At 42.0% G+C, this 27,679-nt stretch overlaps 2 protein-coding genes across 4 annotated transcripts in view; both read left to right on the forward strand.

Annotated features, from left to right (window-relative positions):
- Positions 1-1,854: 1,854 nt before the first annotated feature.
- On the forward strand, positions 1,855-26,399 carry tdrd7a (tudor domain containing 7 a). The gene is made up of 21 exons (XM_061678846.1): positions 1,855-2,058; positions 3,904-4,048; positions 4,145-4,256; positions 4,414-4,500; positions 5,620-5,654; positions 7,359-7,399; positions 7,790-7,966; positions 8,107-8,796; positions 8,932-9,128; positions 10,469-10,658; positions 10,826-10,937; positions 11,539-11,750; positions 13,488-13,622; positions 13,845-13,928; positions 17,222-17,356; positions 17,641-17,751; positions 20,864-21,023; positions 21,149-21,270; positions 22,180-22,370; positions 22,472-22,632; positions 24,357-26,399. Exons 1-21 carry the CDS (start codon positions 1,855-1,857, stop codon positions 24,587-24,589), a joined length of 3,534 nt encoding a protein of 1,177 aa, XP_061534830.1. The 3' UTR covers positions 24,590-26,399.
- Positions 26,400-26,483: 84 nt separating this feature from the next.
- The window catches only part of tmod1 (tropomodulin 1), a 68,452-nt gene continuing 67,256 nt past the window's right edge, over positions 26,484-27,679 (forward strand). For all 3 annotated transcript variants that reach the window (XR_009768716.1, XM_061678731.1, XM_061678732.1), the window contains exon 1: positions 26,484-26,860. Coding sequence is in view for 2 of the 3 variants with exons in the window: in XM_061678731.1 (XP_061534715.1) it covers positions 26,581-26,860 (280 nt within the window). In the remaining variant the exon portion in view is untranslated. The remainder of the gene's footprint in view (positions 26,861-27,679) is intronic.

A 27,679-nucleotide genomic window follows, 5' to 3' on the forward strand; every position in this document is an offset into this window, starting at 1 on the left:
AGCGCATACATTCACAAAACAGAGACACTTAAGGAAAAGTTAACTGTTTGTTGAGTTTGCGAACTAAAAAGCTAGCTTGGGAGCTAATACCTAGCCTGCGAGCTGATGAGTTAAGGAGCTAAACAGCTCATTCCACCGCAGCAATGTCGTTTAAAACATCAGAGCTTCGCTCCGAGTTGTTGTGTGTTAGTCTCCAATTAACACACATTGGGACGTTAACTGTTTACTAAGCATAACCTCAGTGGCACAAATTATTCAGCCAATAGATGACTACAGCGAACGTCAACGTGTATTTGATTGACAGGTGGCGAGCTCGTCTTCAGCGGACAAACCACACCGTAGCTGGGTTTACATGTAGACTTCTTTTGTCATTCCGATTGAAATCATTCTGATTGAAGATCTCTGGTCAACTGTTTACATGTGAGGGGATTTATTCTGATCGAGTGTATATACTGTATGTGCACTACTCGGAACAGCAGTGTGACATGCGCACTTCGTTGTGAACGTCACGTTATTTATCAAGATGGAGGTCTGTCGTCTATTCAGCATAATAGTTGGGAGTGTTTTTATAAGTTTATTAAAAAAACATGATTAAAAACAACTTATAAGTAGATAAAAACAAGATCTCCGTCACATACGAGCTCCATCAGGAGCCGTTATAATTACGCCGTGCATAAACACATTTACGTCGAGACAAAGCATGCGCAGCCAGAGCGTTTCCCGTCTCTATTCCAAATGATGGCATACATGGTGAAAATTTACTTCTGATCAATTTGGTAAAAGGAATATTCGACCCCGTGAAACCGAATGAAATTCCATTTGGGTTTGGCCCCCTTATTCCGATTGAGGTGTTTATATGGAGCATTTTCATTTGGTTTGGGCTTCTAAAGCGATTCTAATTGGAATAGAAGGCTCAATTTAAACCAGGTTAGTCTTGCAGTGCTTAATTACTTATTTCAGACCCAGGGGGATCCAAATCACAGAGTAAAAAAACAAACAAACAAACAAAACAATTGAGAAACAACAGGACATTTTAACAACAACAAAAAACTACAATAATAATAACAATACTGATTTAAAATAAAAAAATAAAATAAACAAAACTAAAAAATAATAAGGGCAGATGTTATTTTTCGTGATTTCAGAGGCATTAAAAAACAACAATATTTTCGTTGATCGTGATAGTTTTTGGGACTATATCACCTTTAAAAAATTATCTTGACAGGCCTACTTATAGCCTTATAAAAAAGTTATCATGTTGCGATACCTTTATTAAAATTAAAAAATTAGAACAATTGAGACAATTTGGGGTGGCTCGGTTTCTCCGGGTACTCCGGTTTCCTCCCACATCCCAAAAACATGCATGGTAAATTAATTGAAGACTCTGAATTACCCATAGGTGTGAATGGTTGTTTGATTATATGTGCCCTCCGATTTGCTGGCGACCAGTCCAAGGTGTACCCTGCCTCTCGCCCGAAGATAGCTGGGATAGGCTCCAGCACACCCGCGACCCTAGTGAGGATAAGTGATACAGAAAATGGATGATTGGAGATAAATTGGATTCCCCCCCGACCTTTTTAGTGAATTGCCGATTGGATTGGGATTGTGTATCGGCAGATACTCCAAATCAAGTGCGAAAAATCAGGTGCAAAAAAAAAAAAAATGTGATCAGGACATCCGTAGTTGTGGGTGAGCTGTACTCTGTCCCAGCTGATTTGAGAGCCGGGGTACACCTTGATCTAGTCATCAGCCATTTCCGGACCAATTAAGTGATATTGGATAATGTAATTCCCTGTGGCACACTCACGGCACACTGGTTGGGAATCACTTGCTATTTTTTATATCTAAAGCAGGATGTCTGACAGCGAGTCCATCAAGAAAATGCTGCGGTCTGTACTCCAGTCCAGCAAGGAGGGTGTGAGTATTCACAGACTGCAGCTGGAGTACCGCTCACTCTGTGGAGAAAATATCCCTCTGAAGAAACTGGGCTTCATCAATTTGGAAGACTATCTCAGAGACATACCCTCTGTGGTGCGGCTGGACTACAACAATGGCGATGTAAGAACCTTTTTTTAATGAGGAGTGCTTAATGGCAATTATATTTGGTTGTTTCTGTGGTGGGATTACTGTGGATGGTTGGATCATGTCATTAAATAACACTATGTTAAAACACTATACAAAATTATGCATCGCTGCAATTGCTGCTGCTTTTAATTAGGCAAAGCGCTTTACTATACTGATTTTAAGTAAAGGTTCTGACAATTAATCATAATGATGCTTTCACAGACTTTATACAAAAATTCCAGAAGCTGATGCGTCTGTGGTCTCTGAAGTGTTTTATTTTCCATTACTATGTCATTTACACATGACATTAAGTTAATACAGGCAACTATGGAGGACCAAGAGTGACAAAATTAGAAACATTTCTTAATAAATAAATGTCATAATATTTCATTATTTAATTATTTCGATATTGAATTATTCAAATTTTATTCATGTACGTCAATATTTATTTATCATATTAGTTATTTTTTGCATCATGAAATAATTTTATCTGTCATTGTCTCCCATCAATCTCAATGGGCAGGCAGTGGTATAAAATGTCTGTGATTAACTCAGGCAAGAGCACATTCAGGAACAAGCAATCTGGTATATGCGCAAACTACTTCTGCATTCAGCAAACCAGGTATGGGCACTCCCGCCTCGCTCAGGTGGATGGGGAAGGGGACGTTTTTAAAGCACCCGTAGGATCTTTAAACCTCTACGATGTCTTTTTTTTTTTTTTTTTTTTTTTTTTTTTTTTTAATACAAGATGTCACCACAGTGCCAGCAAAGATGATAACAGGCAGTGTTTGGGCTTCTTTCATGTTTACATGTATGGTATCATATTTGTATAAATAAATGATGTACACTTATTTAACTTTTGTCTGAAGACACCAGCCATAAAGAAAACATTTTAGCAAGTTCAGCTTCAAACAATCATGTCATCAATCCTAATTATGCTCGTTAGCATAGCATGCACAGGAAGTTAGCTATTACGTGTTCCGCGTTAGTCACGTGACGTTCTGCATGTAGTGGATTGGTTGGGGCTGGATCAGCGTTAGTCTCGCCTAGTGCCCGTGCACGGAGTTTGATAGGGGACAATGACAGATAAAATTAGTTCATGATCGAAGGAGATGGGAGCAACAAATAATAAGTTAAATATTGAAATAAACATTTAAGTAAAATAAATATTGAATTCATGAAATATTGAAATGGTTAAATAAATACTTCATGAAACATTTCATTATTTATGCATTTATTTAATTTTGACACTCTTGGTCCTCCATAGAAGACCCATGTTCCGCACCATTGTTGTTTGTTGTTAGTCTCGTTCCTACTGATGCGTTCAATGTGGCTTAATTTTCCCACAGTACTATTTTGAAGTGGAAATCTGAACACCCATAACCAGGGCAAGCGGAGCCGAGCCACTACTGTACAGTGGAAAAGCGGTATTGATTTTCTAAATTAACCAAGGTGAAATCAACAACAGTCAATCAATGAATCTTAATTTTTAAAGGTAATACTAAAGTAAATGTGTTTTACTAAAATATATTTTCTCCTAACAATTAATGACAAAATGCTTTGTTTTAAAGAAAAAAGGAGATTGGTACAATATCAGACAGAATTACAGACTGTGTGGAACCACGCTGCAGCTGCACTTGTTCTCATCACCTTTTATTGTAAGAAATAAAACACAACTCACTAAATGTTGTTGTTGAGGAATATGAGTGATGTCAGCCCAGCAGCTGCAAGTACTTGCAGGGAACCTTTGTCTGTTCACTTGTCATCAGTCTGTTGGGTTGCATTTCAGAGATGTGTTCCACAGAAAGATGTGTGTGTCACTTGCAATGTGCTTTATAGTTGAGATGCTTTGCTGCAGTATGCAGCGAGACAGCACACATCGCCCAGCTGGTGGCGCGACAGAAGAGTTCCAAGAAATCAGGATGTTCCCAATTTGTTAACTGCAGGATGAGACGCAAAGCTTCTGACCCTTACATGCGTCGTGGTAGGACATGCTTACAGAACACAACACAAAAACTGTCAACTCGAATTGCACTTTACTACTTAAAACTGAACTCCCATTGTACTTGGATGCATTTAGGGTGGCCAATGTCTTCTCTCCGGCAACCTTCTGCTGGTGGCACTTTCAAGCTAACAAACCGCTTTCAATCCCATGGTGGCTACAGAGGCTTCAGTGCCTCAGGAGATGTCAGGTACATACAGTCGTGGTATTTTTGGGTTATCTGCATTCAAGATTTTTTTTTAGGGGCAATGTGTTGATTTGCGTCTGTTATGTGGCATATTTAATGTGTTTTTCTTTTCCAAGTAATTTTTTATACTTCATAACCAAGTGTTTTCCCCAATTATCAGGCAGATGGGCCAGTGCATCATCCCACCAGTGGAACACAGACACTCTGCCCCTCACCCAGCTGTGAAACAGTCTGTTATCCCTGACAGGTGATATAGAAACAGTCCTTCTTCCTCCTTATTGATCTGTTGTTAGTTCTAAGCCAGGTTGCGAAATAAAAAAATAAAAAAATTGTATAGCATTTATTGCTATACAATTTTTTATATATATTTTTTGCTGTGATTTGTGTAGCAATATTTCGAAACACTGTTTTTTGACGGCGGCACAGTGTACGACTGGTTAACACATCTGCCTCACAGTTCTGAGGACCTGGGTTCAAATCCGACTTCGCCTGTGTGGAGTTTGCATGTTCTCCCCGTTCCTGAATGGGTTTTATCTTGGTATTCTGGTTTCCACCCACATTCCAAAAACACGCATGGTAGTTTAATTAAAGACCCTAAATTGCCCGTAGGTGTGGGTGTGATTGTGAATGGTTGTTTGTTTATGTGTCCTGTGATTGGCTGGTGATGAGTTCAGGGTGTACCCCGCCTCTCCCCCCAAGATAGCTGGGATAGGCTCCAGCACGCCCGCAACACTAGTGACGATAAGCAGTTGGGAAAATGGATGGATGGCTATTTTGGGCAATAATTTGAAGAAAAGTTGCACTAAGTACCAAATCACTGTCTAATTTTATGCTTTTCTACTCAAAAATTTAAAACACTCCATATATAGAGGCTTATTTTAACCTTTTGAACAAGTAATGTTATGTATAGAGAGAATCTTTCCCCTGTGGGAAAGCAGGAATCCTTTTGTAGCAACCCTGCCTATTGTTCATGAGTCTGTGGTTTCCAATTGTCCGGGGGGCATCGAAGGTAACAGGATTCGTGTACGGGAAGTGAGGGAGATGGATGTCGGCGAAAAGGACAGTTGGTTACTGCTCTAGTTAGTGTTCTTCCCCCTCGTCCTCCCTTGATGATAACGACACGGTGCCATGGAGGCGATGATTAGTGACTAATGCGTTGACACTAGACGCAAAGAGAGCTTTTTCCTCTTAGGCTTTTTTCCTCAAATGCACATTATTAACTTTAATAATGTGCATTTGTTTTTCTCTAAAGAGCTAAAGGACATCCTTAAATATCTAGTTAGCCATTTCATTTTCATAAATTTCTCTTTGCTATACATTTTTTACAATGATTTGAAAGGCATTAAATACATTTCTGTTTTTGCAGGCCCAAGAATTTGATCATTCTCCAAAAATCAGAAGGTTGGTATAAGCATCTATTGTCAGCAGCATTTATGGTTTGGTTAATAAAAATGTTTTGTGTCATTAACCAAACCCTCCAATTTTGAAAGAGGATTTTAAAATCAGGTATTGAAAGTATCTCCAATGCTTATAGAACTGAATTTTCCCAATGTCCTATATTACTGTACAATATATCTTTATTTCTCAGTTCAGTGGGTATTAATACCAAATTGTGCTGGGGTCAAATGGAAATAAATATTTTTTCATAAATACAGTGGGTACGGAAGGTTTTCAGACCCCCTTAAATTTTTCACTCTTTGTTATATTGCAGCCATTTGCTAAAGTCATTTAAGTTCATTTTTCCCACATTAATCTACACACAGGCACCCCATATTGACAGAAAAAAAAACGGAATTGTTGACATTTTTGCAGATTTATTAAAAAAGAAAAACTGAAATATCACACAGCCGTAAGTATTCAGACCCTTTGCTCAGTATTTAGTAGAAGCACCCTTTTGAGCTAATACAGCCATGAGTCTTTTTGGAGAATGATGCAACAAGTGTTTCACACCTGGATTTGGGGATCATCTGCCATTCCTCATTGCAGATCCTCTCCAGTTCTGTCAGGTTGGATGGTGAACATTGGTGGGCAGCCATTTTCAGGTCGTTCCAGAGATGCTCAATTGGGTTTAAGTCAGGGCTCTGGCTGGGCCATTCAAAGTCAAGAGTTGTTCTGAAGCCACTCCTTCGGTATTTTAGCTGTGTGCTTCGGGTCTTTATCTTTTTTGAAGGCGAACCTTTGGCCCAGTTGAGGTTCTGAGCACTCTGGCGAAGGTCTTTCGTCCAGGATATCCCTGTACTTTGCCGCATTAATCTTTTCTTTGAATGCAACCAGTCTCCCTGTCCCTGCAGCTGAAAAACACACCCACAGCATGATGCTGCCACAACCATGCTTCACTGTTGGGACAGTATTGGACAGGTGATGAGTAGTGCCTGGTTTTCTCCACACATGCCACTTAGAATTAAGGCCAAAAATATCTATCTTGGTCTCATCAGACCAGAGAATCTTATTTCTCACCATCTTGGAGTCCTTCAGGTGTTTTTTTAAGCAAACTCCAGGCGAGCTTTCATGTGTCTTGCATTGAGGAGAGGCTTCTGTCGGGCCACTCTGCCACTAAGCCCCGACTGGTGGAGTGCTGCAGTGATGGTTGACTTTCAGCTGGATGCCAATGAAGGTAAAGAACCATCTTAAAGATGATCAGAAGAAATGGACAGCACCCGAGTTAAATGTATGAGTGTCACAGCAAAGGGTCTGAATACTTATGGCTGTGTGATAGTTCAGTTTTCCTTTTTTAATAAATCAGCAAACATTTCTACCATTAAATATTTTTTTCTGTCAATTTGGGGTGCTGTGTGTACATTAATGAGGAAAAAATTTACTTAAATGATTTTAACAAATGGCTGCAATATAACAAAGACTGAAAAATTTAAGGGGTCTGAAAACTTTCCGTACACACTGTATATGACCAAAACAGCTCCTCAAAGGACAACATGTCCTGTTATTTTTAGATCAGTTACAGTATAGTAGTTTGGTCACTGTGGAGATTTCAGACCACTTTACTATATTCATGTTTTATCCACAAAATGTGCCAAGATTTTTTTGTTGTGAGGGGGGGGAAAAAATAGTTCAGTTAACTGTTATTAATATATTGCTGACCTTTCACAGAGAATCCACCTGAACAAGTCTCCAGAACCAACTGTTCTGAGGTACAAAAAATACTCTATGAACTTGCTTTGCATTTTCTACTCTCCTTTTTACATCCACAATAAAACATGGGGAAAAAAAGTGTTTTGGAAGTTGTAAGCTCACAACACACTGACATCCATTTAGAATTAAACACATTTTACTTGACAGATGAACAAAATGTTCTCAAATTACAGTATATTAGGCCACAGCAGTGGGTACACATGGATCATATAACTGAGTTGTATCAGTTATTTTACTTTTAAAAGATACTATTTTGAATGACACTGTTAGAGATGTACACTAAAGGGACAAATGTATTGTGTCACACCTTGAATTGAATTGCAATTGAAGAGGTTTCAACCCTTTCGGTTGCAAGAAAAGTGATTTTGTTGGGAATTCCCTTCACGCAGTCAAGACTATATGACTACGACGAGATTGTGGTGCAGCGAAGGTTAAACCAGCTATTGAAGAAGTACTGCTCTGGGCTGTGGATGTCTAAACTGCCAACTGTCTTCAGTGAAATGTTCAGTCAGCAGCTCCATCCTCAGGTGCTCAAAGATCTGGAAAAGTGGACACAGATTTGTATGGTGAGTCTGTAAGAATGTCCTGTGCTACTTAAGCTGTATTCAGTGTTGCCTTTGTCTTTGTGGTCTGCGTTTTTTTTTTAAATTTTATTATAATTGTGAGGTATTTTGCAGTATATTGTAGGCTCTTCTGGTCTTCACAGGTAGAGAAATCATACAGCGCCAAAGGGGACCGCCTGGTTTACCCTCCTCTGCTTTCCTCGATTGCTCCCAGAAGTGGCCTGGCTGACGACTCTGCAAAATCCTCCATCAACTTGAGCACTATATCTACATTAACTTACTCACAGGAGTCTACTTCAGCCCCTCTTCCAGTTGACCATGTTCCAAAACCTACAGCTTTCTCCATAAAACTCCCTGCCGACCCAGCACTCGGATTGTCTACACAGCCTGCTGATCACGCCACGTCTTTGAAAGTGCCACAAAAGTTGTTCCACAGTCTTGCAGTCAGTTCAAGTAATGTTAACTTTGTCACTGCTGATAACCTCAGACAAAATGGTCCACCTTTGGCTCCTACATGGAAATGTCCTCCAAAAAACAACACTTGTAAAGTTTCCTCAGAAAATTTACCACCACGCAAGTCTGCATTGTCCTCGATCGCTGTTTCTTGCCCTAGTCCTCCTGTCAAGTCATGTGCTGCCCTTGTGCCAGATGATGTGTGTTACAGAATAAAGGAACTTCTATCAAAGTACACCAATGGGCTGTGGGTCCATGCATTGCCTAAACTTTTCATTGACACATACAAGACCCCATTCCCTGAGCATTTTATGAATAAATTGTGTCTCCTTCCGGACCTGTGCACTGTGGAGTACCCTATTCCAAATGACAGCAAGAAGGTAAGTGGTTGAGTGGGGACTTTGAGCACTACGTTCATGCTCTCACTCGTGGATTTTTTTATTTTTTTATTTTATTGAACTAGTTTGTCTGGAGAGCACTTTGACCTGATCTGTGTATTTTTTTTGTGTGATCAGGCCATCCTGTATAAGTCCATGAGAGTAAACCTGGAACAAACTGACAGCAGAGACAGTCAGAAGAGCAGAAGCTACCACCTTCCATCTGGCGTGAATGTTATTGGCCCCAAAATTCCTGCCTGTTTAGTTCATCCCTCAATGCAGTATCCCTCTGTGCTGGTTATTGATGCCAAAAGCAGTAATGCAGTCACCATAAGGTATGTCTCACATCATCAAAAAATGAACATGATTGTCTTCACATAAATTAATATCAGTTTCTTAATAATAACAAATAAAAAATGACATTATTAAATGTAATTTGAGTAAATGCTCATCGCGTAATTTGAGTAAATGCTCATCGCATTAATCAGTACCTAAGATGTAGCGCGCAGTTTTAAAAGGGTTGGTGACCCCTGATGAAGAGCATTAATAAAATTACAAAATGAACAAAACTTGTCGATGCCTGGAAATATTGGAGGAAAATTCATTTTAACACAAGTAGACGCCGGTTCCCTCTTTCACATTTCTTTGTCTAAACCTTTATGTAAATACCCCCTGTGGTCCAGACTTTGCCACGTCTTCAGGACGAGGCTTTTTCGTGATTCGCTCGGAATGTTTTTCAATATTCATCTGTATATTAAAAAAAAAAAAAAAAAAAGAGTGAACATCCACAAGGCTCGAATGGGCTCTGTTTGGGCTAGTACACAATAGCATGATGACGGAAAACCCACCCGTTTCCTATAATTCATTGTGACCTGCAAAAGAAAAAAGAAGTTCATCTTTGTTCATTCAATTCAACTGGATATTCAGCTAAGCGCTATAGGGGATTGCTTGTCAATAGTAAAGGATTCTTTACTCTGAGGTGTAGACTCACGCACGCTGGCTGTCAGTGATCATCATGTGATATGTTATGCATGCGACATGTTATTTCGGTGAAAAAAGTATTTCAAATTTATTTGCGGCTACCTGCTACAAAAAGGTGGGAAACACTGATCAATTAAAAACATACATGCCTTTACCTTTCAGATATCAATGATTAACTTGTCCAATGAAAAATCCTCAAATAGAATTTAACTTGTTTCTAGTCATCAGTAGTTTTGATGGTTGTGCTTCCAGAGGAACTGACCCCTGCGTACAGTACGTAACTAGTATCACTTGTAGGGTTGGGCATCGTTTGAATTTGAGCGTTTCTGCTCCCGATTCAGGTTCCAAACGATTCCGATTCTTATAGGGGGTGTCCAAATTATGAACATACATTTTCTTAGCAGCCAGCAGCATAGAATAAATTGAACATTTGTCTTAGGGTTCTTTATAACCAGTATCGATATCAAACTTTTTCTGTCATCAGCTCTTATGTTGGTTTTAAGACTAAAAATGGGTGTAAATTGTAACTCAAATGGCAAAAAGGCAAAATTTAACCAAACAAAACTGAACTAAAAGTATACTACTTTCTGGTTTGTGGAGAAGGAGGTAAACTATTACGAAACAACGTGATTTTCTACCCGTCCATTGCATAGGTCTGCTTTTTATCTCAAAACAATGTTTTCCCCCTGTGCAGGTATGTTGGCAAGGACTATTCCGAAGCCCAGGAGGCAATGGAGGATGCTATGCTTTCCTTCTATAAACAAAACCCCACCCTCCAGCCTCTCTCTAAGCTTGCTGTGGGTCAGGTGGTAGCAGTCAAAGGGGAGAATGGCAATGAACTGACTAGAGCTCAGGTCACTGAGGTGACCAAGAATAACATCACGGTAACCTGTTTGGTTGACCTTTTGATTACTGATCAATATTTTAGTCACCTCAAGTGGTTTCTTTAAATAGTACATTGTCTTCATCTGGAAACAAATCAGTTGAGTAATTATAAAGCCATTGCAAAGAAGAAGCACTGTTTTTTTTTTTTTTTTTTTCTTCCCGTCAGGTTTACTATGTGGACCACGGCTTTACTGTGGAGACTCATAGAGCAAGTGTCCTGGATTTGCACCATGACTTCCTTTCACTGCCCTTCCAAGCCGCCAATGTTAGGCTGGCAGGTACACGCACAAAATGACATTCAGAGAGTTTTTGAGATTTTACATCCTATGGTATAGCTGATGTCAGGGCAGGGCGATGATGCCTCTCCAAATTGAGTTTTTGTTGATATAAATCAACCAGCCAGAACCACTAACAGTATGACTATATTTAATACGAGAGCTGTATCCTGCCTGTGCACATATCCTGCCTCTACATATAATGATACATTTTCGTTGACGCTGTCAGAGTGAGTAACAATATATGTTAATTGTCATTGAACTGTCCTGCATCATAATAATATTTATGTCTTAGAACTTTGTTTGTTACCTCATTTCAATACTTGTAGGAGTTGAAAATATTAGAAAGAGCTCTCAGTATGATGCTGCACAGTGCTAAACTGCAAACTACAAAAATGTTAAATGAATACCTCTCTGATTGAGAGAATACCTCTCTCAATCAAAACAGAACATTAAATTTGTAAAGACAGAATATTTGTTGCAGCTCTTGTGTTGGATATGAAATTCTGCAAGTGGTCATGCTCTGGCTGGTCAGTGTATTTATACAACTGCTTTACTTGCCCAAAAGACACTTTACTGCCCTTCTTTATCGTTCTTTCCTCAGGTTTAGAGGCATTCAGTTCCCATCCCTCTGTGTTGTCCACTTTGGAGAAGTTTGCGGTCGGAAAGATTCTGCTGATGGAGATGTTGGGTTCTATTCACCACAATGACTTGCCTGAGGCATTGCTCTATGACACCTCACAAGATGAAGACATCAACATAAACTCTGTCTGCTTAAAGGAACTGCAGGACAAAACCATGAATAACCCCTTAACTGTAAGTGTGATGGCATTACACTGCACCTGTGTAAGCATGTATAAATACAACTCCAATCTTTTGTTGGAGTATACAATACAATCCTTATGGGTTTTACATTTGTTGACAGATTTGAAAACTCATGCATAGGCCTGTCACGATAAATGTTTTTTAAGACGATATAATTGCCTTAATACTATCCCGATAAAGGATATTGTTTTTGTAATGCCTCTGAAATCATGAAAAATAAGGCCCGCCCTTATTTTTATTTATTTTTTTATTTTCTTTTAAATCAGTATTGTTGCTGTTGTTGTTATATTTCCTTTCTCTATTAAATTGATTTTCTTTACTTTGTGAGAATGATCCTCTTGGGTCTGAAATAAAGAATAAAGCGCTGCACTAGCCTAGTTTATACCGAGCCTTCTATTCCGATCATAATTGATTTAGAAGCCCATACCGAATGAAAATGTCTTGTCTAATAACCTCAATCAGAATAAACGGCCCGAATCCGAATGGAATTTCATTCGGTTTCACAGGGGTGGAATATTCCTTTTGCCAAACCAGTCAGAAGTATTTGCCACCTATACAGTCATTTAAAAGAGCTGGGAAAAGCTCTGTCTGCGCATGGTTCGTCTCGATGGAAATGCACGGTGATGTTCACACACGGCATATATATGGCTGCTACCTGTGGAGCTCTTATGCGATGGAGATCTTATTTTGAACTACTTCTAATTTGTTTTTATCAAACGTTTTTCTTTTTTAAATGCATAAAAACAATCCCAACTATTGTATAGATGACGGGCAGCCATCTTGATGAATGCCGTGACGTTCACAATGAAGTGCGCATGTCACACGGCTGTTCCGATTAAATGTAGTGCACATGTACACCTAATTGGAAAAGATCACCTCACGTAAACATTTGACATGGCATTTGATCTTCAATCGAAATGATTTAGATTCGAATGACAAAAAACTCTCCATGTAAACCCGGCTACTGTGTGGTTGGTCCACTGAAGACGAGTCCTTCACCTGCCAATCAAATACTGTATACGTTGATGTTCCCTGTAGTCAACTACTAGCTGAATGTGTGCCACTGAGGTTATGCTTAATGAACAGTTAAAGTTCACTAGTTTGTTGAGACTAAAACACACAACAACTCTGAGCAAAGCGCTGATGTTTTAAATGACTTTGCCGCAGTGTAGCGAGCTGTTTAGCTCCGGAGCTCGCAGGCTTGTTCGTTAGATCGCAAGCAAACTCGTTAGCTCGCGCCCGGGTTAGCTAGAGCACAACAAACAATTTTCCCTTAAATGTCTCTGTTGCGTGAATCTACGTGCTCCACATGGAGCAAGGCTATGGAGTATTGTACGGAGCTAACACCGGCAAGAGTGTACCGGTCCACCGACGTTCCTTGAGCCCACTAGCAGCAAATGACATAGCCGTCCAACTCTGTCGGCTCACCACAACAATGACCATTTATTGAGTCCGGAAAAACTATTGTGTCCATTTTATTAATCGAACGATAAGTCGATATAGTAATTATCTTGACAGGCCTACTTAGGCAGTATGTCCACAAACTGGCCTAAACCAGCAGTGTGTGCTGTTATAGAGTCTATTAATGTATCATCTCCATCAATAGCATGAAGAAGGTGAAATAGGTTTTGACGCCTGTAATTGGTCGACTTTCTTTTGGACTCCAAGGTCTCCTCTTCGTCAATTCTTACTGTGTTGTGTGATTTGTCATTCATCTCTTGCCTTTAGGTGTATTCTACCTATCAGGGTGTATGTGTCACAAATGTGTGTGCAGATGGCATTGTCTTCTGCCAGCTGCCCTCCAGAGGAACCCCGAGACTCAGCAAGTTGTTGGAAAAAACAAAAGCATTTTTTATATCCCAGGTAGGTCAGCCTCCACCAAAGAACCCATATTGTACTTATGGACAGTAGTGAACAGTGTGGTTATTCAGCGACAGACGTGTTAGCTCCATGACACTCATTTGGAGCCTCTATTAATGTGGTTTTAAAAGTAATACCTGCTCTCAGACACTATGGGTCATGTTATTATTGAAATTATCTGCAGTACTGTATGTGCTTTTGAAAATGGATATCTGTTCTCATCAGATGACTTCTGAGTACTTGGTTTCTAAACCCTTCCATGGTAAGATGTGTCTGACATGCTACAAAGATAAATGGTCCAGAGCAGAGGTATGCCTCGTTTTATTGTCATTGTTTTTCCAGTTAGGGCTTGGTGATTGATCGATTAATTCTACTGATTCACATAAATGTAAATTGACCAAAACCTAAAATGAGGAACCCAAGTCCGAAAACAGAGAGACGAAACACCGAAAGATATTACTATGCCAATTATTAATAAAATTGCATTCATGGCTCTGACTGCAGACCTATAGATTTTTTTTTTGTCAATTTGTCTGAATTTCCATATGTTAAGCATTGTCAAGAACATCACCATATATCATTGAGCCGTCACCTTATCGTGGTGGAGTGGTTTGTGTGTCCCAATGATCCTAGGAGCTAAGTTGTCTGGGGCTTCACACCCCTGGTAGGGTCACCCATGGCAACCAGGTCCTAGGTGAGGGACCAGAAAAAGCACGGTTACCAAAATCCCTAAGAAAAATACATTAAATGGATCTAGGTTTCCCTTGCCCGGGCGTCCGGACGCGGGTCACCGCCTCTGGAGCCAGGCCTGCAGATGTGGCTCGAAGGCGAGCACCTGGTGGCCAGCTGCTGGCCGGGTGCACAGTCCGAAAGGGTAACATGGGTCCCCCTTCCCGTGAGCTCACCACCTGTGGGAGGGGCCATAGGGGTCGGGTGCAGTGTGAGCTGGGCGGTGGCCGAAGGTGGGGACCGTGGCGATCCGATCCCTGGCTACAGAAACTAGCTCGAGGGACGTGGAATGTCGTCTCTCTGGCAGAGAAGGAGCCCGAGCTACTGTGTGAGGTTGAGAAGTTCAGACTAGATATAGTCAGGCTCTCCTCCACACATGGCTTGGGCTCTGGTACCAGTACTCTTGAGAGGGGTTGGACTCTTTTCCACTCTGGAGTTGCCCATGGTGACAGGCACCGAGCAGGTGTGGGTGTACTTATTGCCCCCCCGGCTCGGCACCTGTACATTTGGGTTCACCCCGGTGGACGAGAGGGTAGCCTCCGTCCGCTTTCGGGTGGGGAGACGGGTCCTGACTGTTATTTGTGCCTATGCACCAAACAGCAGTTCAGAGTACCAACCCTTTTTGGAGTCCTTAGAGAGGGTCGTGGAGGGCACTCCCGCTGGGGACTCCATCGTTCTGCTGGGGGACTTCAATGCTCACGTGGGCAATGACAGTGAGACCTGGAAGGGCGTGATTGGGAGGAAAGATTCTGCTGCTGATGTCGGGCTGTCCTGGTTGACACGCATCTGCAACATCACATGGACATCAGGGACAGTGCCTCTGGATTGGCAGACTGGGGTGTTGGTTCCCCTTTTTAAGAAGGGGGAGCGGAGGTTGTGTTCCAACTACAGGGGGATTACACTCCTCAGCCTCCCTGGTAAGGTCTGTTCAGTGGTGCTGTAGAGCAGGGTCCGTCGGGAAGTTCAATCTCAGATTCAGGAGGAGCAGTGTGGTTTTCGTCCTGGCCGTGGAACAGTGGACCAACTCTTCTCCCTCGGCAGGGTCCTTGAGGGTGCATGGGAGTTCGCCCAACCAGTCTACATGTGTTTTGTGGACTTGGAGAAGGCGTTCGACCGGGTCCCTCATGGAGTCCTGCGGGGGGGTGCTTTGGGAGTATGGGGTTCCGAACCCCCCTGATACGGGCTGTTCGGTATCTGTACGACCGGCGTCAGAGTTTGGTATGCATTGCCGGCAGTGAGTTGGACTCGTTTCCAGTGAGGGTTGAACTATGCTAAGGCTGCCCTTTATCACCGATTCTGTTCATAACTTTTATGGACAGAATTTCTAGGCGCAGCCGAGGCGTAGAGGGTGTCCAGTTTGGTGGCCTCAGTATTGCATCTTTGCTTTTTGCAGATGATGTGGTTCTGTTGGCTTAATCAGGCCGTGATCTCCAACTCTCCCTGGAGCGGTTTGCAGCCGATTGGGATGAGAATCAGCACCTCTAAATCTGAGACCATGGTCCTCAGTCGGAAAAGGGTGGAGTTCTCTCTCCAGGTCGGGGATGAGATCCTGAGATCCCAAGTGGAGGAGTTCAAATATCTCGGGGTCTTGTTCATGAGTGAGGGAACAATGGAACGCGAGATCGACAGGCGGATCGGTGCATTGTCTGCAGTGATGCGGACTTTGTATCGATCTGTTGGGGTGAAGAAGGAACTAAGCCGAAAGGCGAAGCTCTCTATTTACCAGTCGATCTACGTTCCTACCCTCACCTATGGTCACGAGCTGTGGGTCGTGACCGAAAGAACAAGATCCTGGATACAAGCGACCGAAATGAGCTTCTCACCCTCTCCCTTAGCGAGAGGGTGAGAAGCTCGGTCATCTGGGAGGGGCTCAGAGTAGAGCCGCTGCTCCTCCGCATTGAGATGAGCCAGATGAGGTGGCTCGGCCAGCTGTTTAGGATGCCTCCCGGATGCCCCTCTGGTGATGTGTTCTGGGCACCTCCCACCGTGAGGAGACCCCGGGGACGACCCAGGATACGCTGGAGAGACTACGTCTCTCAGCTTGCCTGGGAACGCCTCGGGATCCCCTCGAAAGAGCTGGAGGAAGTGGCTGTGGAGAGGGAAGTCTGGGCTTCCCTGCTGAAGCTACTTCCCCCGCGACCCGACCTCGGATAAGCGGAAGACGATGGATGGATGGATGGATATACAGTGTTCCCTCGCCACTTCGCGCTTCACGTTTTGCGGCTTCAGTGCTTCGCAGGTTTTGACTCAAAGTGTGTGGTTCCAAGCCGCAAGTATTTTGCCAAGTTCTCACTGCCTTGCATTACCTGTACAACTCTCCATGAGAAAATAGTGTGAGAGAGCTGGAGGGGGTGCAGTGTTCCTTCCACAAGACATACAGACCAGCTGAGCCATGGAGTTTGATGGCTGATTTTATATTCAATTGTTTAACATTTAAAATGTTAATTAATTAAGGTTAGTGTTTAAATGCATGACAAAGGGAATAAAATATTTTTTTTTTTCCAAGAGAAAAAGCTTACTTTAACATCTGCACAGGAAAAAATATTTATTTCTAATATTTCTGGAAAAGTTGAAACCCATTTCGTATCAAGAGAAATGAAGCAAATCCCAGTTGTAGAAAAAAAAATGAACAAAATTTGTTTTGTATAATGTCATTGTCATGGATAAGCAAAGTGGGGGGAAAAAATTATAAAAATCAGAAATTGAAAATATTTTATTTCACAGCCACATTGCTATAAATTAGATCAAGGTTTATCATTAGTTGATAATCACTTTTGATTTGAATGCATTTTTTGGTGTTTGGAGTTAAAAAAAAAAAAAAAATTAGTTGAATGAATTTTGAGGGAACATTTTCGCATGGCTCTTGTTTTCAGATAACCAACCTTCATGGCAATAGGGTAATTGAGGTTGTCTTAATTGATTTGGGTGTACCAGCAACTGTAGAGGTGACTGAACTTCGAGAGATACCCACTATTTTTATCGGAGACCTCACCCTCATCCCGCCACAGGTTTGTCTCTTTGGAGAAGTAACTTCCTCGTCAATGACATTTAAGTCAAAGCTTCTATCTATAGAAGTTAAATGCTCAGCAATTGTTAATATACAATTTAGAATAATAGTACCTTTCAGAGAGTGTAACACTATATTGTAAATGTGAAGTGTTCATCTCTGACAGACTGAGAAACAAAATGCTTCACAAAGATGTGATTCTGTCTTAAGAGTAATGATCTGTTGTAAAAATACAGTATTTTCTATGTAGTGAACATGTATGATGCTCTTGTGCGCTTTGCTTAGGCCATCAGATGCCGTCTGGCTGATGTGGCTGTTCCAGAGGGAGACTGGAGCCCAGATGTTGTTTCATATATAAAGGATGCTGTCCTGGGGGTTGAAGATTGTAAAATGAAGGTAACTTACTGACACCTGTTGGCTGGTATTAAGCATACATGTGTTATATGGGGTGTTATTTATGTAGTGCCAGTTATTGTAATGGGACTGCCCATTATCCTGGGTGTTTGGTGTCCAATGAGGCTGTGTTCACGCTTGTTAGGTTTTGTTCGGTTGAAACCAACTTTTTGTGCGATTGCTTTGTTAGTGTGTTTCGTTTGGTCAAGTATAAACGCTATCATTTAGATCCTTGTGTTTACCAAACAAGCGGCTCGAGATCGCTTGAAGAGGTTGTCTTGGTCCTTGCAAATGAACTCTGGTACGGTTTATGCTTGGATCAGACTACAAGACAAAGTTGGTCTTTCACGATTGCTCTTTGTCAGACTACTGCCATAATCTTGCCGTATCAAGGTCAGCGCTACGCAACATGTATTCCGATACCACCTGTAGCGTATATTGGTTTGTAACTTTGGAAGGTTAAAATGAAACTATATTTGTCTCGTGTAGGGAACAGCGTCTCTTCTTATATTTGTAAATTTTAGGAAAAGTGACAAAAACCCTCTTTCAATCTCTGTCATCTAGAAGGCTTGCTACATTAATAGAAATAATAGTTCTCGATTTCAGCAGTCAACTGAACTCAAACACACACAGTACACAAAGGAAGTAGAACTTTAGAGAAAATGTAATTAAACAGGGGAATTCAGGAAAACGATGGATAGGGACTTCACTACAAAAATTACAGGCAAACGTACGTAAAGAACAAGATATAGGGTGAATGACTGAACTCGTAATGTGCGCGTGAAATGAGTGGATGTGCGGTTAGCGATGTTAAAGCTGGGAATCTATGTGATCATTTGTCTAATCCCAAATTATTATGCACTAATTTGTACTTGGTAATCAGCAAGTTTTACTCATGCAACGAAGGTCACGTGAGGCAGGCGGGTCTGATCGACAGGATGGCGACAGGTTGAGTTGAAGAAAAAGACAAAAAGGAAAAATAGGAAAAAGGGGACCAAAGTGCACAAGCAACTTGTTGGCCACGTGCTCAGAGAGAAATCAAGCGCGCAAATTCGTCCTGCCTGGTTAAGATCGCGGGAGACTCAACTCTTACGCAAAAGCGTAGTGGAGGAGTTGGGCAGAGTGTCTCTGTAGCCTACGAGTGTTGGGGTGGCTGGGAAGGGTTTTGCCAGGCTGAGCACATGTGGCTCGCCCACCCTCATGCACGGAGAGGAGGCTAAGGGCCGGCCGGAAGTCAAAGTTTCAGGGGGAGCAGGAAGACCAGAGACCAGAACTCGGTCTTTTGTACTTGGAGGGAGACCAGCACGGGAGAATAGACCACACCTCTGAGATTGAATTTCACCCTAAATTTATCTGTGGGCTACAACCCAATGTATCTGAAATAAGGAAATTAATTATCAGCTTTTGCATTGTCGCACCCGTCATGGTTAACATATGCAATGTGTTTCAACCTTGTTTGGTGGCAAAGACCACTTAATGTGCAATGTCACTGGGCCCTCGGGAAGTGACGTTCTGGGCTATCCATGTTCACGTACTTTTAATATGATACGGCTCATAAGCAGGCAACAAAACCATGGCTTAAAGTACTCTGGCAAAGTGGCGGAAATCCAGCGTATGAATTTTTATAAGACTCGCCCTATGTATTTCACAGGACATGCGAGCGAGCGCGGCAGATGGAGGTGTATGTGCACTGTAAAAACACCTACCATACGGTTTGTAGTTATCGTTCCCTCTCGCTGTTACTGAGGTGTCGTACACTTGAATTTTTCATCCGAGGGAGGCGGGCAGCGCCACTCACTACGGGCTCGGTGGACAGGCTCACCGGCTTTTAAATGCTGGGAGCCGAGCTGCCACAAGCCTCACAATCGATCGGTAAAGAGAAGCCTGCAGGGTGGGGGAGTCTGTCTATGCCTGGGCAGCCCAAAGTGGCCAGCCATATGGGTGCTAGTTTGAAGTGCCAAAATCATCCTGCGGCTAGCAGGCTAGCTAGCTGGCTGGCTACCTTCTTAATCAAAGCCCAAGCAACTGATCTACCATGCTGTCACAGTTTAGTTATGTGGGCTGGCCGCCGCTTGCTAAGCACAAAGGCGTGGTCCAAGGCAAAACCTGTCGAACCGGGCCTTTCACAGCCACGTGAACTCAAGTATTCTACTTGAGTTCAGTTTTGACAAAGGGTGATTTCTGTATGTCATTTAGGCCAAAATTTTCCTGCTATTTAAATCTGTTACAATTATCTGACAGCTTAAGTTACTGTACATAACTGTATTTATATTCTCCGCCTTTCTAGTAAATATTTACCCTCCAAAATGTTCAATATTAATGTTCATTATCAACTAAAAAGTGAATTTGAGAAACCTCTCCTATTTCCTGAGCTCAATAAAGACCTTAGTCATTTTGTATAAAGTATAAATAACCAGGTCATTTTTTTCATTAGCTTTTTATCTGTTCATGAAGTAGTTATTTATATGATGATAAATTTATCCACTCATAAACTCATTATCTGTATGTAGTAATTCCCCCTCCATCATGGGTTTACAATCCAGTCCACCTCCACCGTAAGTGAAATCTGTGAAATAGAAATACCCTATGCATGTTTTTGTTTATTGCAGTCACGATACTTAAATTTTTTGAAAGGCCTATAAACACGCCTAAAACAATACAAACACATTTAAACACAATATATTGAGAAAGCAAGAGCTGTAGGTAACATAATAAATAAAATTATAATAGCACTCTGTCACTTGTTTTTGTGTGTGTTTGTGTGTGGGTGGTGACGATTGTGTGCATTTGTGCCACTTTTGTAAAATCAAAACATTTCAACTGGTAAAAATAGCAAACAATAAAATGACATTTTTGTTTGGGAAAAACAAATGTGGTCCAATCACAGTGTGACTTCATGCATAGCTTTTTTTCCTCATCCATAGCTTTTTTTCTTTTTATTGTTCAGCCTTGCCAATGTGAATGCTGAGTAAACTGGACTAAAATGTATTTTTTTTTTTTTTAAACTTTGTGCTACGCCATTAGTAGTAGTAGTAGTAGTAGTAGTAGTAGTAGTAGTAGTACTAGTGTGAGCCCGCATCTCCATAAACATGACTTATTCTTTTACTTGTTTTAGATTTTGAAGTTAGAGGAGGACAAAGGGGGGAGACTAGTGCACATATACCTATATGTTGATGCTGACTGTGAAGACATGCACCAGAGCATCAACCATCAGTTGAGCAACTCAGACGGATGGCAGACACTCAACAGCAAAAAAAGCTGCACGGCCACTGATAGTAAGGACACTGAAATGCTCACATGAATACCAACAACCTTCAAAATGTACAAATCGATTCACTTTTTTGTTCCAGCCAATTTGAACAATTTATTTGCACGTGTTGTGTTTCTCTGCAAACTCTAGATTGCAGTGCTTCAGTTAAGAGACTGGCTTTAAACAGCCCAACTCATTTTCATCCACAACTATGTGAATCATCTTCGGCAGATACAACCGCCAGGATGCCCCCACCACTGGAACTCCCCCTGGTGTGTATGAGGAAGAGTTTGTTTACAGTGTTCACCCAAAGGAATTATGTCGAAATCATGACATCCAGTCAATAATGAAATGAATGTAGTAGTATTGGAGCTTAAGAAGATTTTACAAAGAGTAGACAAGCAGGGATTCTACACCACTGAGAGATTGTGTGTGTGCAGCGGAAAATTATCCGATTTCACTAAATTGGTTCGAAAATTATTTAAGATCTCTGTGTGTGTGTCTTTAAGTCCTGCGAATATGTAAGCTTTGTGTTCAACTAAACAGGCCCACACAGAGTAATTCAATTTGTCAATAAATCACAACAAAGTCATCATTATTTCAGTATATAGAGTTTGTGAGATATTTTTGTTTGGTGGTATCCATCCATCCATCTTCTATCTTATCCTCACTAGGGTCGCGGGCATGCTATCTTCGGGCAAGAGGCGGAGTACACCTTGAACTGGTCGCCAGCCAAACGCAGGGCACATATACACAAACAACCATTCGCACTCACATTCACAACTACGGGCAATTTAGAGTCTTCAATTAACCTTCCATGCATTATTTTGGGATTTGGGAGGAAACCGGAGTACCCGGAGAAAACCCACGCAGGCACGAGGAGAACATGAAAAACTCCACACAGGCGAGGCCGGATTTGAACCCGGGTCCTCAGAACTGTGAGGCAGATATGCTAACCAGTCGGTCACCGCGCTATTTGGTGGTATGCTGTAAGGTTTTCCTGATTCAACATATGAGGATTGGTGCAATGAAGGTTGAGAAACACTGGGCCACAGTCTTTGGAGACAACACAAATGTTGTCTCTGACCATAGCATAGTAGGACAGCATCATCAATTAGTATAGTCAACCACTCCCTCTGGATCTATTAATCATTACGTTTCTTCTGTGTTGGATTTTTCAGCCTGGTCAGAACATGGATGTCCATATACAATCAGCTTGCCACCCTGCTTACTTTGTGCTGCAGCCATGGCAGGATCTGCATAAATTGGTAGTGTTGATGGGAGAGATGATGCTCTATTACAATCAGACTGTTACCACCACAGTTATGGAAATCAAGAAAGGAGACATCTATGCAGCCAAAATAGACAAAAAGTATGTGATTGAGTTGATCCACAACCATGTAGATGAAATGGTAATCACTTAAGGGAATATTTTCTACCACTGGTACGTCATCTGTGACTTCCGCCATCTAGTTGGTACCGTGCAGTGGTGAAGGGCGTTCTGTCCAACGGCTTGATTTCCATTTATGAGTTGGACCACGGCAAACACGAGCTTCTGCGCAGCGCTTTTCTCCAACCTTTGATTGAGGAATTTCGACAGCTGCCTTTTCAGGCCATCACTGCACAGCTGGCAGGTGAGTTGTACACTGCGCTCGTGACATTCACATTTGCACTATATTTACTCATCTGGTAGTGTTTTAATTTTTTTATTTAAAAAAAAAACAAACAAACTTTTTTTTTTTTTTTTTTTGCACAGATGTCCTCATTTGTCATACTTGGTCTTGAATACATCTTATGCCTGGATCAGAATACAGGATTTTAGCCTCAACATTGGCCCGATTAGCTATCACGGGTGATTCCTCAGATGGGGCCTGACATATTTTGTCGGGAACGACAGACCTTCTTGTAGTGTGACATAATCCACGACCAACGATTTGGCCCTACGAAAAGCCGTATGACGCCAAAATGAAAAGTCTAGCATGTTTGATTTTATTTATTTATTCATTTATTTTGTTGTAATTATTTTTTTTTGTATATCCTCCGTGTAGTCTGACATATCAACGACAACTCTCTGACAGCACCCCTTGATGTCGACCAATAGGATTGCATTTTGTGACCGGCGTATCGCCTCACTTGTCAACATTTATTCGCACGCACAAACCAATGTTTACTGAAGCTTTAGAGCAAGATTCGGCAGAATGTGTTTACTTACAAACGTTAGTGCTAACACTAGCTTACTAGGCTACATAACGTTTTGTTGTCTGCTTGCGAGCTGTATTGTATTTCAAATACGTGAACATACCTCAAGCAATCCTTTAATGAACGTCCTATCCTGAGCATCGGTGACGACCACCGCACGTGTTTCTTTTTCCGTTCTTTTCTTTCCTCCCACACAATAATACATTGGTGCGATTCATTGGTGGTGGTGTTGCCATGGTAATGGGTGTATCCGGTCCTGTTGCTGTTCTGGTTCTGACTCCCCAACAGCGTTTGATTTGACAAGATAAAGCCCAGTTATTTTTTTTAAAAACTGATACGGTGGCATACATAATTTTACAATTGAGACAATCTGTGTCCCCGGATGTACATGTCGTGGAAACAATTAGTCCCAGCCCTAGAACAATGACTTCTTGCAATTTATCATCATGGAATACAGATTCAATAATCCTCCACTATGTCACAGTTCTTACTTTGTGTTCCTGTGCTGGTGCAGATTTTTATTGCAATTGTTGTTCTCTTTTATAGTGTTTGTACAATATTATTATCCATTCCTCTTGAACTGGCAATAAGCCAATCTCAGGGCACATACAGTATAAACAAACAACCATTCGTCCCTAACATTAACACCTAATGACAATTTAGAGTATTCAATTCACCTACCATGCATGTTTTTGGAATGTGGGAGGAAACCGGAGAAAACCCACGCATGCACGGGGAAAACATGCAAACTCTACAAAGAGAGGCCAAATTTAAACCTGGGACCTCAGTCGCTCACCGTACTGCTATATAAATATATATATTACAATCTATTATTACTTTGTTGTCGAAATGACTCTGAAGGACTTGAAATTCAAAGTGTAGGACTTGCGACTTGACTTGGTCCCTGCCTGTCTCGATTTGGGACTTGAATCGGGACTTGCCTGTCTCGACTTGGGACTTGACTCGGAACTAGTGAGTAAAGACTTGAGACTTACTTCTGACTTGCAAAACAATGACTTGGTCCCACCTCTGCTCGATGGAGTAGAGCGTGTCCTAACACACTAATACATCGCTTGTGTTGAGGCTTTTTAACAAGTACAACAACACTATATGCTAGGTTCTACCATCTATCAAGCAACTTGTACCTTCTGTCCTGCAGGCGTACCAAAGTGCCAGTGGTCAGAGGAGGCCTCCATGGTCTTCAGGAACCACGTGGAGAAGCAAGCACTTGTGGCCCAGATTGAAAGTGTACAAGACGAGTCAGAGGTCAAGGGAGAACTGTGGGAGCAGAAAATAACTGTGTATTTAGTGGACACCAAAGTGGAAGACAAGGATCTTTGGATCCACAGCTTCATGGCAGACATTTGGAGTCAGCCATCTTCCCCTGCTTAGAGGATCAGAAATGTTCGTTCGTTATTTTTTGTTTTGCTGTGCTTTATGCATGTTTTGATTTGTTAATTTTTCTTTCCTTGTTTAAACTTGAGGCGGCACGGTGGACGACTGGTTAGAGCGTCAGCCTCACAGTTCCTCACAGTTCAGTTCCCCGGCCCCGACTGTGTGGAGTTTGCATGTTCTCCCCGTGCCTGCGTGGGTTTTCTCCGGGCACTCCGGTTTCCTCCCACATCCCAAAAACATGCATAAATTGGAGACTCTAAATTGCCCGTAGGTGTGACTGTGAGTGCGAATGGTTGTCTGTTTGTATGTGCCCTGCGATTGGCTGGCAACCAGTTCAGGGTGTACCCCGCCTCCTGCCCGATGACAGCTGGGATAGGCTCCAGCACGCCCGCGACCCTAGTGAGGATAAGCGGCTCAGAAAATGGATGGATGGATGTTTAAACTTGAAAACATTACAAAAAAATAAAAGTTAAATTTGGATGACTACATTATCAAATCTAATTTTGTTTGTATAGCACTTTTCATACATAAGAAATGCCACCCAAAGTGCGTCACAGAGATAAAACACAAAATAGCAGGATGAATACAAAAACACACCCCTCCCATCCTCCAAAATAAATGCAGACACACACATATGAGCAGACATACCCAAACACACAGACACAGCATCTATTGACTAACAGTATTGAAACATGGCAAGGCACTGAGGATCCAAGTCGTTTATTTGTTTAGCCGTTAATCACGAGAGTGTCAAATGGCTTCACAGCCCACAGTTGGCAATGATTGACGACAAACCCTAATCTAACACCCCCCCCAAATCGGGCAAGGAAAAACTAAAGACCCCATTTGGGGGGACATTGAGAAGCGACCGCAGATGAGGGGGTCCCCCGGCCGGTTTGACCAGGCTGCAATGGATGTCGAGTGGGCAACATTTATCACATAGTCTGGTACTGTACAATGTTCATTAAGATGGCATAAGAGTCAATTTAAAGAGAAAAGACGCCGCATGGTTGATGACTTCGGTGGTTCTCCCTCAGGACCTGGTTGGTCAGAGCAGAATCCTCCATGGCAATGACTGGGGGAAATGGTCCACTTCAGACCTTGTCCCAGTTGGTCAGTGTAGAACCTAAACAGCAGCAGCCTCAGATTCTGTCAATGTCACCTAGCCCTCTCTCCGAACCTGGCACTCTTGAATGAAAATGAACTGACGTTCCAAAACCGTTCACAGATGCCAGAAGGAGCTCATTCTCAATAACGTTCATCAAGCAGAAATGAACTAAGTCCAGTTGTCGCAAACGTGAGCGGCGACATGCACGCTGTGATTGCGACATCTATGATCCCATGCAGCACCTTCCTACTGGTAACAGAGACTTCAATCTTTGTCCCTCTTTCAACATAACGTCAAACAAAACTGCACCATCTGTATGTGACATGCCGATGTGACGGGAGACAACTCACAACTTGAAACCTATTTTATTTGATTCCTTGGCCTAAATAATGTACACATAGACAGCAAATTTGTCATTATAGCTGTAACAGAAGGACGGGTCTCAACATTGTTGGCGGCCATTTTTCTTTTTTTTTTTTAAACGTGTATACAGTATGTCCTATACAAAGTGTGACCTCAATTGTCCATCCATCTATTCTCCTATTCAGGGTCTATCATGACTTGAAGTCCAACGTCACTAATTAGACCTCTCTACCTTTGCAATCATTGTGACTTTTCTACTGCGTTGGAACGTAACTCCGTCGTAAAGCGAGGTCCACGAGGCCTGATTATTCACTCTGCTAATTGTGTGCGAGGGAGAGTGACAGTGGAGCCTGCGTGGGCTCAGTGTGTGTGTGTGGGGGGGGGGGGGGGGGGGGGGGGGGGGGGTCTGGTCTGGTCTGGTCTGGTCTGTGTTCCAATAGTATCCCCAATCCTATACTATTGAGTGGGGGTGGCTTATAGTGGGAGGAGGTCCTCTCCGCTTTGCCCTTTGCGGGAGATGACTTTGAGCCTCCTCAAACCGCCGAAAGAAACCTGGTGTCGGGGGAGGCACCTTTGTGAGTTCGCTGCATTGTGCACCAATTCCCGGCGTTGTTGCGTCGCGGGGCATGGACGCTGTCGTGTCGAGGGAGCTTGTGTTCGATCCCCGCTTCGTGTAAAAGCCGAGCGGCAGCCTGCGACGCCTGTTCACGCCGCTCTGAGGGAACCATATCTGGTCAAAGTATTCGGTGCTGCTGTCACCCAGCCGGACCGTCCGGCTATAAATAGCGCTGGTGGAGGTACGTAAATACATGCAAAAGAATAGTTGAAGACCTAACATGAGTAAAGTACTAATGAGACTAACTGTACATGATATAAAATTTGGTCATTGTAGTCTGTGGTTTTGAATTGAAAGGATGAGGGTTTCCTTCCATTGAGATTGTCATGCGTTTTGGGTCCCCTCTTAAAGTTAGGACACCCCGCGCCGCCCCATATTTTTTAGTTTTGATTGTTAATCTTGAATGAGATTGGCAGACTGCAGCAATCGTCAGTGTGTCTCACTGCATCCTACCAAATCAATGCACATACAGAACCACATACTAGAGTTCTGACTTAAGTGTGTCAATACTATGTAGAACTTGTATAAAAAAAAAAAAAAAAAAGTAGACCAGTACACACACCTTGCATCATTAGGATCAGCCAACAAGTGCTGTGAAATGCAACAGTTGTCTGATGGCATGTTGGCCATCAGTTCTCGTGTGACCTGCATTTTGTTTGTCTGCACAACATACTGAAGATGTATGACCTAGGTCAAGGTCACACTTTTCTGCTCACCTTTGATTTATCTGTGGATATGTAAATGCGTTATTAAAGTTTGAGAAATGTATTACCAATTTGCCATTGGAAATAAGATCATCTCTCACTATAATAAAGCCTTTACTAACTGTTAAAGTACTTTTTTTAAACAATCTTTTCATGCTAGTGTCACACGTTAACTGCTGTAGAATGAAGCTAGAATTAAGTAAAACTTCTCATACTGTTCACTTACATTAATTGTATTGCTCATATCGGGCTGAGCAGTCAAGACACTTTTTGATGTCGCAGTAACTTAAACTTTC

The sequence above is a fragment of the Phycodurus eques genome, chromosome 6, assembly GCF_024500275.1.
Source record: "Phycodurus eques isolate BA_2022a chromosome 6, UOR_Pequ_1.1, whole genome shotgun sequence".
NCBI classification, from domain to species: Eukaryota; Metazoa; Chordata; class Actinopteri; order Syngnathiformes; family Syngnathidae; genus Phycodurus; species Phycodurus eques.